General features: G+C 42.6%; 1 protein-coding gene across 2 annotated transcripts in view; it reads left to right on the top strand.

Annotated features, from left to right (window-relative positions):
- The first annotated feature begins 10346 nt into the window (after positions 1-10346).
- Tmem255a (transmembrane protein 255A) overlaps positions 10347-15213 on the top strand; it is a 66001-nt gene continuing 61134 nt past the window's right edge. The window contains exon 1 of one of the 2 annotated variants that reach the window (XM_010629577.3): positions 10347-10582. In XM_010629577.3, the coding sequence (XP_010627879.1) occupies positions 10525-10582 (58 nt within the window). In that variant the 5' untranslated portion in view covers positions 10347-10524. The remainder of the gene's footprint in view (positions 10583-15213) is intronic. The other variant, XM_010629578.2, reaches the window with a different exon arrangement.

The raw sequence follows: 15213 nt of genomic DNA, 5'->3' as shown, positions 1-15213 counted from the left end.
CCCATTTACACACTTTATTTCCATCTTTTCATTATCTCACATTTTTTCTTTTCCCTTTTTCCCCTTCCCCTACCCTTTCCACTTTCTCTATACCTTTAGCCCTTTCCTTCCTATTTCACATTGTTAATTATTCCATTAGGATCTTGAATAGACATGTTGTTACAGTTCTTATCTAACTTGACCACTAAGGATCATTCAGCCTAGTTGAATATTCACTTCTTTTTGAGACACTCTTCTTTTGTCTTCCACAACACCACATTCTCCTAGTTCTCCTTATATTTCATTACTTCTCAGTCTCTCTTGATCTCTCTTCTATCCAACCTCTAAATGATGCTGTTTCTCAAGGTTTGGTCATGGACCCTCTTCCACTTCTCTCTACTCTTTCCTTAGATATTTCATCTAATGCTGTGGTTGTAAAGATTTTTCTTATGTTGATGACTCAAATCTATATATGTAGGCCATATGGCTTCTCTGAACTCCAGACCCACAAATCCAACTGCCTGCTTGATCTTTCCATTACTGTGCCCCACAATAACTTCAAACTTAGCATGTCCCAAATAGAGCTCTTTGATTATTGTCATCCTAAATTCCCCCCCCAATTCTCATCCTTAGGCATCAGTACATCTCAGTAAATGGCACTGCACCATGGTCTACTCAGTTGCTCAAGACTGATACTGTACATAGAAATCTTTATCCTTCCATTTTTATCACCTATCCTCTATGCATTCCAAGTGCTTAACACAGTGTCTGGCACATATTAAAGATGTATTCACTTAGCCGATAAATATTTATTATGCTCTTAAAATACTCCTGTTCTATACTAGGCTTAGGCATGCAACAATGAATAAAAAAGCCTTATCTCATAGTATTTATGTCCTAGAGAATGAATAGATGGATGGATGGATGGATGAGTAAATAGTCAGGTATCACTTCCCCTGTCCCTTTTGTATGGGAACCTCTTCTGAGTTCTCTCTCAGTAGCCAACCACATACTTTTGCCATGGCATTTAACTATTTTTGCTGAAAGTATCTTTTTATAAATGTTTCTCCTTCACTTCATGTTAGCTCTATGAGATCAGGAACTGGATTTTATTGATTTCAAGGTCATGAGACCAAACACGGACTCAGTGACGGTTTGTTCTATTCGATTCATTAAAAAAAAAAAACTTTGAATAGCATCTCTACATTCTCTAGTTTAATTCTACCTCTAGAATCCTCTCCTAACCACAAACAACTGAATGTGACCAAGTAAACCAGTCAGGTTTATGTTTTTCCTGGATTATAGACTCAGTTCATATATAGGGCCTTAGGGTGGTATCTCAGGCAAAGCTTAGGAATCTTGAAGTATTTTCAACTGCCTATGGAGCAATAGTCTGCTTAGTCCATTACAGTTCTTTTTTCTTTAAGTTTTGGTTTTTTGAGATAGAGTTTCTCTGGGTAGTTCAGGCTGGCCTCGGACTCACAGCAATTCTTCATGCCTTATCCTCCGAATGAGTGCTGAGATTACAGGTGTGTGCCATCATACCTGACTTCAGCCTTTAGGGTTTAAAAAGAGTTGTTTCAGCTTTATTTCATTTCTGAAACGCTACCATTTCCACTTCATAGTTCCAAGTACTGCTCTTACCCTGGGTTAGATCTCTGTGGTGATTCTGCGGTACACTCTGGAGGGATTCAGTGGAAACGTTTCAAACTAGGGAAAGAAAGACCAGCAAGAAATCGTGACTAGCTCCTCCATCTATCTGTACCACTGAGAAAACATCTCATACTGTGGATCTTGGGGCCAGCGCAGTCTGTTTGTACGAAAGCCACCTGATGTCACTTAAGTGGTGGGACATCAGTCACAGAGATCTCTGTTGCATTTCCTATAGGTTAGGGAGCATAATACTGGCTATAGAATTTCTGTAACTCAGTATGATAACTTCAGTGCTTCTGAGAGAAACACAGGACACGAAGGGTTAATTGGACCAGGAGATTCCCGTCACTGTATGAGCAGAGGCCATTTTTCATTTCATGTGAGCTTTGGGAGCACCTACATGGGAAGAGGAGGGAGAGATGCGTGTGTGTATGTCTAAGTGTGTTGGGAGGGATCTGTCAGGGAAGACCTTAAAGCCAGGGAAGGGGAGAGCACTAAGAGTGATGTATCCGAGGAGACACAGGGAATGAATAATGTAGGAGGGGGGTTAAAAGAGCTGACAAGGAAGACCCCAGGGGCGGAAGGGAAGCTGACAGTAAAGGCCCTTGGAGTGAGGAAGAACTGACAAAGTGACAGTGATGACCCTACACAGAGGAAATATGGAGGGGTTGATGCCGTTGGCTGCATTTTCTTATTAGTTGATCCAGCGTCCCAGTTGGGGCCCCCTGGGCTGGACTAATAATGTACGTGCTCAACTACAATGCCAACACATCAAACGCACCACCATTAGAACAGGATCATTTTCCTCCAGGCAGCTGCTTGCTGCAATCATTCTGCTGATTAAATTTCATTCTGGAAAGTACTGCACAGACATTAATCAGGTGTCACAGCCACTCCATCCTATAGAGCCAAAGCCTCTCTGACCTTTAAAAATACACCAAACAGCTGCTAGAACACATCTCCCCAGAGAGGACAGCTCCTCAGTCCAGCCCGCAGAATTCCACGCTATTCTGCCTCTTCTAGGGGATCTTCCTCTTCCCAGGAGGTGGCAAAGAGCAACAGAGACCATTTTGACATTTGGCCTGAGGGACTCTGGTCAGCTTTCTGTCTCGGTAATACCATCAACTCCTGCACGTGTGGATTTGAAGGCCTGAAAATGTTTTCTCATTTCGAAATAGCTTTCTCACAGGCTGGCTCTACTTCCTCACATTTTCATCATAATAAGCACTCTTCTCCCACTGTCATCTCCGCAAATCTGCTTTAGGTAAAATAAGATAAAACTGGCTTATCTGGAAGAAATAATTCATAAATAATAATGGAACTTTACAATCAGCGCATTTTCTCCTCACACTCATCATACTTTCCCAGATGTCATCTCATTTCATCTTTACATCAACCTTAAACAAAAGATAGCCTCCATCTTACAGATGTCAAAATGAAGGCTCAGAGATTCATTGATTTGCTCAGAGGCGTAGGGCTAGAAAACAGTGCTCTGCATCAAACCTGAAGCACTTTCTGCCATGCTAACACAAATGAATGCTGGTAGCTGAGAGTTCTAAAAAGAGAAGTGTTTTAATGGGAGAGGGGGAGCAGGCAATGGCTGGAGAGGTCACCTCCAAGCAGAGTACCAAAGAAGGGAGCTGCAGGCAGCCAAAGAGCATGTTAGAGATAATAAGCACTTAGGTAAGAGGAAGCAGACAGGATATAAGGGGACTGAAACACTGGTCTTTTTCATCCATTCAGATGTTAGTGTGGGTATTCTCCTTTCTCCAAACACTAGGTGGTGAGTAAAGGGCCTTCCTCGTGTATAGTTGAGCCTTCCTGCTAGAAGTGTGGAGAGTTGCTAGGTGTAGATGGAAGAGGGGCTCTCACATGTTTGTGTTACCCTTGGTTGAGCTCCCCTTGGTGATGTGTACCAGCAGCCTCTGGCTGCCCACTCTCTTCATGTTCATTCAAGTCCAGGACATTAATACTAAGGTAGAACATTATAACACTGTATCAATAATGTAAGACAGTGCTCTGTCCTTAAAACATAATGTAATTTAAAATGTAGTGTGCAGTAGACTGCAACTTAATTGGAAAGGATGCCTTGGACCATTTGGGACGCTATAGAACATTTGGCATAGCCATTAAAAACTGTTCTCTAGAGCCCAGGAAACTAATTGCAAATGGTTAGGTAATGCACAGCTGATGGAAAGAAGATTTTTCCTTAAATTGATTCTACGCTATATGTACAGGAATGTTTACCACATCATTGCTTGTAACTATGAAACACTGGAACTAAATTAAATGTCCAGTCACAGAGGGGTGGCTAAGTAAATCTGAAATATTCACATGCCAGAATGTCATACAGCAGCTACAAAATGAGGTAACCCTATATATAGTACATGGAAAATAGGTCCATGAGACAATATTATGTTTTTTAAAAAGTAAGTTAGAGAATAATATTTACAGTTAGGTTCAATTTTTGTTCACTACATATGTTTACAACTGTGTGTGTGTAGGCATACACTTCATATATACACAGAGAAAAAGAAAATATATCAAACGTCTCACAGAGGTTACCTCAGAGGTAAGTGGGGAGGGAAAGTTTTCACTTTTAAATTTAGGCAATGTTTCATAGTTTGAGGTTTATATGCATATTTTACTTTTTAATTGTGCTTTGTTATAGGTAGCCGGCCTTTATCGAACAGCTTCCTGCTCACTATAGCAGATTCCAGTTCCTACAGAGACCTGGGAGATGGGCATGCAATTAGGTGCATTTCACTCTCAACAGAACCTCTTACTGCTCCAGTAGCATTTCTTTTAAAGGGTAACACACCTTACACCTTAAAATACAACCTTTCAAAGGGATCCTCTCTAATAAGCACAATTGCTGCTTTCATCTCTCTTGCATTTACCACCCCGCCCCCCAGTTCCTTTCATATTCCCGGACAGGTCAGTTTCCCAGAAAGCTGCTCCTTGCAGGCAATCCATAGAGCAGACAGCCCTCTACTGGTGTAATTTTAGGGGCATAGACAGAGCCAGATCAGAAAAGTACTTACCCACCTGCTAGCACCAACAAGTCTTTCTCACAAACAAAAAGTACAAATTCCCTCGTGAGAGGTGACATATTTTCTAAACCTTGCATTCAGGCAAGGAATACTGAAAATGGAGTGTGTGTGTGTGTGTGTGTGTGTGTGTGTGTGTGTGTGTGTGTGTCTAAGGGAGAGGGAGGAAGGGAGGAAGGGACAGACAGAGACAGAGTGAGACAGACAAAAACCAAAGTAGGTGCATCCAGGCATGCACTGCAGGAAGACAATGCAATTTATGAGACATTCATCTGTTCATTTATTCTTGTACTAAATGGAATTTAAGGTGGAATAGGTGCTAATTTTAATAATATCTAATATATTTAAAAGACATAGAAAAGCATAAAAGGAAAGCGATCTCCTGTAATTTCACTATTTGAAGTTATAGTACATATAATTTCTCTGCATATATATGCAATTTTAAATAAAATTGGAATCAGACTATACATGTAGTTTTAGCCTACTTTTATTCATTATTATATATATTTCCATGTCTGAAAGTAATTGAGAACCTGACTTTAATAACTATATAACATATACATCATATGACTGTGGTATCATTTAGTTAATCATCTTCCTAATTTGGGGCATTTCAGGGTTTTTCTACCAATATGTTTTACTTACAAATAACACTGCCATGGATATCCTTGCACATAAATCTCAGTCCAGATTTCTGTTTCCTTAGTACAGATTCTCAGAAGTAGAATTACTGGGTCACAGAGTGTAAACATTTTGAAAGGCTCTGTGGAGCAGTTTGAGCTGGTAGCAAAAATCTATTGATTCCCAGAAACTACCAAACGCAGAAATCCTCTCCAGTCTAAACCTGAACTAAGCAGTTAGACATACACACTGCCACTTTGACAATGCCACATCTAATTAGGTGTTTAATGAATGTTTTTTGTTGGAGATAAGGGAAAAAATGTGCAGAGTTCTGTAATTAATTAGAGGAAGGAAATAGGACCACTCCAGCTTAACTGAATCCTATTCTACTAACCCTACCAACTGCTATCTCTGGCAGGCAAACCAGGGCATCTTAACTATGGAGATCCCCCAAATGATCCCCAACCAGTTCTTGTGGGCTTACGGCCACCCCCTTATATCCTACAATTTTTCCTCATAAAAAGTAGTAAGGATGGTGAATTTTTCTATATGGATGTTTTCTTTTAATAAATGTGTACAAAATACCTTCATTGTGTTCACTCATTGACTAATCTCACTTAAACTTTTGTGATTACTAACTTGTTCCATTGTATTGGTCACTTTCCCATCCCTGGGACAAGATACTAGACATTTGCAACTGCAAGAAGGAGAGGTACAGGTACAAACTCCCAGTGATGAATATAATCATAATGTATACCTAAAATGTACCAATAAACCTAATGAATTTTAAAAAAGGAGCAGAGATTTATTTTGGTTCACAATTTTCAGAGGATTCAGTCCCAAGTTGGCTGGCTCCAAGCCAACAAGGGCAGGGTGGGAGAGCATGGTAGAGGAAATCTCCATCCATATTGGCCAGGAAGCAGAGAGCTAAGGGAGGAGGAGCTGGGGACAAGAATGCACCCTTCCAGGTCACAGCCCCAGTCCCTGCAAACAGTCCGCACCTCATAACAGTGCATTCAGCTATGAACTCATTAACAGATGAATCCACTGATGAGTACAGCACCCTAATCCAATCACCTTCCAAACACATGAGACTTTCAGAGGACATTTTAGATCCAAACCATAATAAACATTTATTTTAAAATTTTAAAAAGCATTATTTAGCTTTTAAAATATCATATTGTCCCTAGGATATTCATCACTTCAAGTATTTTGTTCTGTTGCTGTTTTGTGTCTTTAAATTAGGGATATATTCAATTCTATGGCAAAAAATAATTTGACCTTAAAAAGAAACTCCTTCCTTCCTGTAGTAGGAAACAGATTGCTTGTTGTCCAGAACTTCCCTATCATGAATTTAGAAGTATGCATATCTATATCACTTTGATGTTTTGTTAATGTTTCCAATCAATGTACTTTGAAATAAAAAGGTCCTTTGATATTCATTTTCATATAATTCTCCAGATGTTTTTCACCACATCTTAGTGATCAGAAAGGATATATGGAATTTCTATTCCCTATCTGTAATAGCTAAACAGCTATCATAATGTAAGTTACAGGGAGTTTTACTAAGAAGGACCTATTGTTTAGTTTCATCAATTGATGAAAGACTTTGATGTGGTGTGTCGGGAAGCTATTAAACATAAACTACAGTGCTTAATAAAAACATTTACCATTTTGTTATGTCAGAAGTTTACTTTTTATCGCTTCTCAGCCTTTTGGCTAAGATCAAGTATAAAAGTTCACTTTTTAAAAGGAGTATTTAACTCTCAAAATAATAAACAAAAATGCTATCTAACTTGTAAATTATTGTTATCTCTGGGGAGTAGAATTATGTTTTGGAGGATAATTTGCTGCATCGTCTACTCTGTAGATGTTCAGTAAGCAATAAAAAAATCAGTAAACAAAAAGTATCATTATGTTCAACAAGTATTTAAATGCAAGCTCTGCACCATGCATAACTAAGTGATCATTATGGAAAATTTGAAAGGTAAATATAAGGAAGACTTTGGGGATGTGCAGAAGAGAATAATAATGAATTCAATAATGAAAACATTTAAGCATCTGGAGGTTTTTAAGGTACTTGTGGACTGTGACAGTGTTGATTGGTTATTGGGCCTGCCCTCAGCCTCTGCTTCCTAGATCTGTGGTTCCTGCTGGATGCCTTGTGCTCAGCTGAACTCCAATTTGGCTTCTTGACTGGCCCTAACTACCTCTGACTGTAACTGAGTTTCCAGTACTAAACTGCAGCACAGCCAAGAGGATGTGGGGGCCCAGATCTTTCACATGCTGATAGTGGGAATGTACTTTGATACAAAGATTTTGGAAGACCTCATGAAAATATGTATTCAAAGCCTTAAAAATATTTGGGCTTGAAGATACACATCAGAATAGTGCTAACCTCTAGGATGGTAACTGGAGAGGGGGTTCAAGGGAGCCATCTGGGATGTTGGACAGTTTCAATATTATGGGTGGTGGTTACCTGTAATATTATATATGAATAAATATATGAAATGTATCAGTATGTATATTTTAATATAAGCATGTTGATTAAAACTTTAATTAATGATGTTTGGAACTTTTGAATCAATAATTCCACTGTATTGCTGTATCCTACAGTTAAAGATGCAAAGATTTAGTTCATTGTGTTATTTATAGTGTTGAAAAACTGGAAATCTCTAAGCTATCCAGGAACAGTGGATTGGTAAGTAAATGATGTTCTACTCACTTAACAGCCTAATACCAAAATTTCTTGGAAACACAGTGTTTGATAACTAGAGCAGACCACAAAATAGAAAACAGTAAAAATGGGTACCAGCGCTTGGCATCTGGTGCTGTGGTTATTTTCCTGGTACCCAAAGAAAATGGCCAGCTGACAGTGGGAACAGTACTGTGGTGCCGGTACTGAATACTAGGCATTGACCTAAGATGGGCACAACTCTGACTTCAATTAGGGAAGTATGAACTCTTCAATGTGCTCTATTATTTTGAAGCTCCTCTCTGTCCTTGGCCAACAAAGCCTGAAAACTGAGAGGTAGGTGGTAGTAACTAGGGTATAGATACAGTTGCTGAGAGATGTTCATATAGGTGCAATTGTGAATAATTGTGTGGTCACCATTTTAAATAAGCATATGTGCATGTGCATGAGTATATACTTGTAGACATTGTTCCTTTAGTCTGTATTCTCAAATTTGGAATCTGAAAGGTACTACGGTAATGTAACTAGTCAAATAGATAATCAAACTAAGGAGGTGATTGAGTGTTATGGCTACTCCCAGAGTAACTGTGTTAGAGATAGAACACCATCTGACATTTTTTCTAGTGGTCTGAAAGCTTCTGGCAAGGGCCCTCATCATTAGTTTCAAGAAGACAGAGAAATAGGCTGCAGCCTCATCATTTTCTAAAGTAAAAAGGCCTCATTCTGCCCAATGAAACCAGCATGGTATAGTAACAAGTTTCTATTTGGCTTCTTTCAAGGTCTGTAGCTTATTGGTTGCTCTAGAGGAGCCAAAGATCTCTAAAGAAGGTGCTAAACAGTCTTTTCTAGCCTGTATTAAAACCTCTTTCCACAAAGCTACTTTCACAGAAGCAAAGTAAGTTAATTATGAAGCCCTCCTGAGAAATCAGTGCTGGTTGCAGGAGTTGTTCACATTAAATACAAGATATTTAGGGAATGGGAAGAGGAAGAGATAAGTAAACAGTACTGAAATGCAATCATTGCGAAAGTATAAATATGGGATTTCTCTCTGCCTTTGCAGAGCTTATGGAGACTGATCCATAAGCTAAGCATACTTACGACATAAGCCTCTTTAATAGGAGGCATCTTGCTTTTATCTAGGATATATACCACAGATTTCTAAACCACATCTGTAGTGTCAGGCTGCTAATAATACTCAGAACAACATTAAACCTATGCCCTGAGATGCCCAAATTCTTCACAAAGGGCTTCTTTTTTTAACCTCCAGGAAACATCTTTTCTTCCCTTTGGAAGGTGGGAAAGGGTGAGGGTCCTTTGGTCCCATTTCCTTCCTGGATAAGGAAGCAAAGCTTCATAATAGATTAACAAGGCATATCGAGAAAGAACTATGTACTCTCCTTCATTTCATTGGTTCTAAGGAGAGTTTTATATTTGACTTGGCTTAGGTTTTGTTAGGGAAATAGAGAGACAAGGAACCATGTGCCATAGCAAGCAGAGTGTTAACCTGGGTGTCCAACAGATCTAGGTTCAAATCCCACCTCTGCTGCTTAAGAGCTGCATGGTACACAGGACATTTTCATCAGAGACTCACTTTCTTCATCTATAAAATGGGGTGATTGATAACTCCTCTTCTTCCACTGCATGGATGCTATGATGAAAAAATGAGATCCCTGATATAAAAGCACCTTGAACAAAAATGCAAATTGGGATGCTGGTGCAGAGTCATATTTACTTCAGCTGAATCTCTGTCCAGTTCTTAGGGGGCTCTTAGCTCTGGAATTCTCAGATCTGGTGAATAAGGTTGTGTTCCCTGTCTCTGTTTTTGCGTAATTTTATACACTCTGGTCACATCCCTTCTCAGCCTTCATCATTCTAGACTAAAGAGTGTGCATTTGTTTAATCTATTTTCAAATGGCAGCCTCCCCCCAACATCCTCTTGATTGTAGAGTGGCCCTTCTCTGGACCATCTCCAGCTCCATTATGTCATTCTGGAAGCATAAGACCAGACCTGCACAAGTGTGTGTGTGTGTGTGTGTGTGTGTGTGTGTGTGTATGTGTGTGTATCTCTGTTCCCCTCCCCAATTATAAATCCTAGAACAGGATGACTGTCCAAGACCCTCTTTCCAAATTACAGAGAAGGCATGTTGGCCCCAGGCTGAAGCTTCCTTCTATTTCTCCCCGCAGCCCTGGCCCCAAGGGGCTAAAACGGCTCCCTGTCTGGCTTGGGAGGCTGGGAGGTGGATAACTAGGATGGGGAGGCTGAGGGAGGGGGGGTCTTGCGCAAGCGCATGTCCCTGCACAGACCGCCAATGCTGCTGCTGCCTCCAGGAGGAGAGGGAGGGAGGGAGAAGAGGGGAAGGGAGGGGGAGGCGGCACTTGGGCTGCAGCTCTCTACCAGAGGCAGTCTCTCTCAGCTCTCGGAGGGACCCGGAGAGGTTACCGCGGAGTAGGATGGTCTGCGGGGCTCCCTGAGTCAGGGCCTCTTAAAGCAGCTTCGGGGACTCGGGCGACCGGGCAGCTTTCACCATGCATCAGTCCCTGACTCAGCAGCGGTCCAGCGACATGTCCCTGCCCGATTCCATGGGTAAGTCTAACCGCCTTTCCTCCCGGCGGCAGCGGCAAGGAGTGAGCGCACTGCCCTCCACACTGCGTGCGCCCCTGCCATCTCCAGAGCCAGAGAGCGGGAAGCGGGTCTAGGGGGTCCGCGTGCCCCAACGTCTGGGTGGCGGGCAGAGCCCTAGGGGAGCGGCCCAGCTGCGGCGCGGGCGACGCGCGCCAAGCTAGGGTCGGAGTATCTCTGCCCCGGAGTGCGGATGTGTGCGTGTTTGTATGAGTGTGTCTACAGGACTTGCAGCCAGTGGTAAATCCCAGCTGTCTGGGGATCAAAACACTTCCCTTCAACCTGCGCCTTCGCTTTTCATTCGACGCTCCCTCTTCGCAAAGTCCTCTTCACTTCTAAGAGCTCACGACTAAGGACGATTGGAAGAAGCGGGATCCTCGTCCCTTCTCAACTCCGTAGAGCTGCAATGGTGGGGCAGCATGGTTCGCACCTCGCTGATGGGGGCTTTGCGCAACTCTGGGGGATGGGGGGGCAAAATGGGGAGGAGAGTTGGCGGGAGGGGAATTCCTGAGGAATCGCTCAAGACAACCCGACCCTACCATCTGCAGCGGCAGGATCAACATTCCTTGAATTTGACTCCTATTCCGTTCCAAATGCGCGGAATGTGCCTGAGTGTGAAAGGGGGGTGGGGGGGAGTGAGAGCGCGAGAAAGAATATCGAGCGCGAGCCCGCGCATCTCCTGAAGTCGTGCTTTTCCTCTGCGAGTGGAGTGGAGGGGGAGGGGCACCTTCCTACACCTTTCCACAGCAACTCAGGGACTGCTCCCCTCGAGAACCAACTTGCCTGTCCCTCGACGCTGCTTTTCGGCAGTTGCAAACCAAAAACAAACTCAGCGCCCCTCAGCCATTAGGCACCTTCCCAAGCCCCATGATTTCAAAGGGCGGAGAACTTAATCTGGAGCCCAGGAGAGCGGGAGGGGATAGTCAAATCTTGATTCCACCGAATCTTAAAATTCACCCCTCACGTACTTCAACCAAATCGAATTCTCTCTTGCCAACATATTTTACATTCTGCAACATCTCTTAGACCCGAATTCCTGTTGTCCAGTCTGCTCAGGTCATCTACGATGAATTTGCGGGAACATCTCGAGGGAAAGGGGCTAGAAGATTGAATCTCCTATAAGAGCTCCCTATTGCTTGCAAAAGACTCAGTGTCAACAAAATTTGTTCGCGCAAGTGGCACCAGAAAGTATTATCTCCTGGACAGTGGAAAGATCCACATTCTCAATAGTTTTTCATATTCAGCACAAGAATTTACTTTTCATTTTTAGGGACGTAGTTATTTGCAACAGGGTCCAAAGAAGGCAAGAACTCGGTCCGAATCCAGAGCCCAGCGGCACTAGATTTCCTCTTTCGCTGTCACGCGCACGAGAGCACACACACACACACACACACACACACACACACACACACAAACACACCTCAGAATGCACTCCTTACCTTGGCCAGCTGTGGCGCCAGCGCGGCCTTGGCTTCCCAGCGCTAGGCTGTTGCGCGGGGGAGGCTGGGTGGAATAGTACCAGGGTTCCGCAGAGACATTCCCGCTGCTGACAACCACCTGCAGACCAAGCCTCCTGGCCGCGGCCCGTCTGACTGCGCAGAGTGGACAGACTGGAGGCTCAGGACGTTCAGGGTTGCTATGTGACACCCTGTGGGTTGGGGAAGAGAGGAGAGAGTTCTTTCCTGGACTCGAAGGGGACCCCAGCCAATCTTGCATTTGTCTGCGCAACAAGCTGAGTGGGCTTCGCCCAATCTCGATGCTGCGGGAAAGGAGCCATAGAGCTCAGGCAGACTCTGAACCGGCACGCATCACGCGGTCCGCTTTTTAAAGTCCGCAGACCCACGGCACACGCAAATTCCTGACTGTAGTGGTAACCCTAGGTTTCCTCAGTTTGGACTGGGGAGTCCTCCCCGGAGTTCCCTGGCACTGGTCCCACACTGTCCAGGCCTGAATCAGCGTCTCGGTTACATAGGGACTACTCCCATTTAGCTCTGGCAAGCCACCTGACCTTGCTTGCGTGCAGGCTGAAGAGTGAGTGGGTGGCTTATTGTTTCAGCCTCCAAGCACTTTTTGGAGGGAGAGTCTCTTTACAGTCAAGACACAACCGCAGCCAAAACAATAAAATTTAAAACACACACTGCCCCAAGGTGCCTGTACTGTACGTTTGTTAGCTGCCTGGGAGTGAACGGTTAGTCCAAGACTCAGAGCTGAGCAAGCACTGGGCAATTATGAAGATGGTAATTTGACTCGTGAGCCCCTCCATTCCCTCCCAGAAACCCCTCTCTCCATTTTGGCAACACTGCCTCCAGGCGCCAAGATAACTCTACTACAGCAGGGCATTCCTTGCTTCCCAAATAACACGTTTGTAGTTCACCTGAAGGTCTCAGATGTCTCCATTCAAAGAACTGACTAAAAGGATGGTGGTAGTGGCTTTCAGTGCTTTTAAGAAAATGTTTGGGAGATTGGCAGTAGTTCCACGGATGGTCAAGATAGGAACTTCCTGGGATCCACCCTGTGTGATAAAGCTGACACAGGTAAGCAAATCCTAATCAGTTCAAAAGATCAACTCAGAGAATTAGCCACCAGTCACCAACAACTCGATGTACAGAACAGGATACTGGGCCTTCACCCTTGCTGCACACCTTTAAAGATTACACATTTTACTCTCTTGGGAGGGGACAATCAAGAACATGTGCAAAATAAAACACAAGTGAGCAGAGATAGCATTCTGTCTTCTAAGCAATCCACATCTTGGTTCCTGTCAGATGCATATTCCTGGAACTGGTGGACATCATTATGGGTTGTGGACCAGACCCACAGTTACAGTTGTAGTAGTTACAATTAATATACTAATTGAGTAAAGTGTCTAGGAACTTAAGGACACGGTATAATGAGTGAGTCCACTGAGCTTGATCAAATAAATCTTCTTGGAGATGAATTTTGAGCAGGTTGCAAATAAAGGGAGAGACTCAGATTCAAAGGTGAAAATGAAGGTAGGGTCTCCGATCGAGGGGTAAGACCAGAAAATGGGGAACCTTGCAGAGATAGAAAGTAACTAGATTCCTCTAGAGCTGTGAAGTATCCTGGTCTCCATGATTCTGGGATAGGGGTGGGGCACTGCAGAGAAGGAGGGCTGCGGTAATTCTGCAGGGAGGCTTCTGGGGGTGGGTGGGGGTGCAGGTGATGCCAGTGACAAGATTTCAGATTCCCACGGTTGTTGGTTGCAGAAGTTGTTGTTTAAGTAGATAATATACTGGGCACCAAGTAAATAAAGTAGTAAGAGATATTGGGGCTGTGACACTAGATGGCCAGAAAGCTTTCAGTTCTAGGGGGCTCTCAGATCTACTCTAGTTTTAAAACTCAATTCTGTGACCATAGGCAATGTTTATTCATGCAATTCCCTCTACAGTCTTTTTTTAATAAGAAGAGAAACAATTCTGAGATGTTCCTTGTTTATTCAACAAGTACTGATTGCTTCCAAAGTTGTAAAAGTGTGATAGGCACAGTTTTCAAGTACCTGCTGTTTTTAACTAGCTCATGGTGTCTGAGTGTTTTGATGTCTTGATTTACTAAACAAAACAGGAATAATATTGCCATACGTTCACCAGAATATCTAGGGAAAACCCTGAATTGCATCCTAATTAAAAACAGGGAAAATGTCCTAAGCAGCAGCAATAAGCTGCCTTTTAAGATTCCAGACTATACCTTCAGAGAACCTACAGGTATATTTTAGTTTAAGTAGATGTGGATTTTATTGAGTCAAATTGACATTGAAGATAAATTGAGTACTAATTCATCACTTTGAAAGGATTTACCCAAGAGTTCTTTAAAAATAGTTAACTCCTCAAGTGCAGCTAGAAATCATTTCATTTTATAAACAGTAATTATGGCCCTTGTAGTATAAACTAAGGTGTGAGGGGACAGAGAATAGACGTTCAACCTAGTGATGGGAGAGTTTTCTTAGCAATTTTATTCAAAGAAAATCCTATCTGGAGGCAAGGCCCTTGTGGGGCTGTAGGATCTTGGGGTTTCTCAACTGACTGAATTTTCAATTCAGGTTCTAAATAGATTTTCAAATAACACCATGTGGTTTGCTGAGTCACTTTTCTGACCTGGCTCTTGTGCTTTTGAGATTTAGAGTGATATTTGCAAAGAAGACTCAAGAGCTGTGAATAAGATTAAAGGTTGGTGGGGAAGGCACAGGTGTGGGTTAAGCAAATAGTTTAGAAAGACCATATATATATATATATATATATATATATGGTCTTTCTAAACTATTTGCTTAACCCACACCTGTGCCTTCCCCACCAACCTATTTTCCAATTTGGGGCATGGGAGGTTTAGAGATCCTGCAAAAGTGACAAAGGAAAAAGGAAGACAAGAATGGGAGGTGGTGTTGGTAATTTTATGTCAGACTCCTTCTGTGGAGCCAACCCACATTGTTACTAAGTATGTATTATCAAATAGACTTAGGACTCTTGGTTTAGTGATTAATTTAGAAGTGAAATCCAGAGGAAAGATAACTAACCTGCAGGTAAACAGATGAAATAAATAGTTTACCTAACCCCTGTTACCTTGCAGGCTCTAGGCAGTCC

The sequence above is a fragment of the Fukomys damarensis genome, unplaced genomic scaffold (assembly GCF_012274545.1).
Source record: "Fukomys damarensis isolate Sample0158 unplaced genomic scaffold, DMR_v1.0_HiC HiC_scaffold_39, whole genome shotgun sequence".
Lineage (NCBI taxonomy): Eukaryota > Metazoa > Chordata > Mammalia > Rodentia > Bathyergidae > Fukomys > Fukomys damarensis.
Note: the sequence above shows the minus strand (reverse complement) of the source record. Positions and strands in the feature narration are given on the sequence as shown.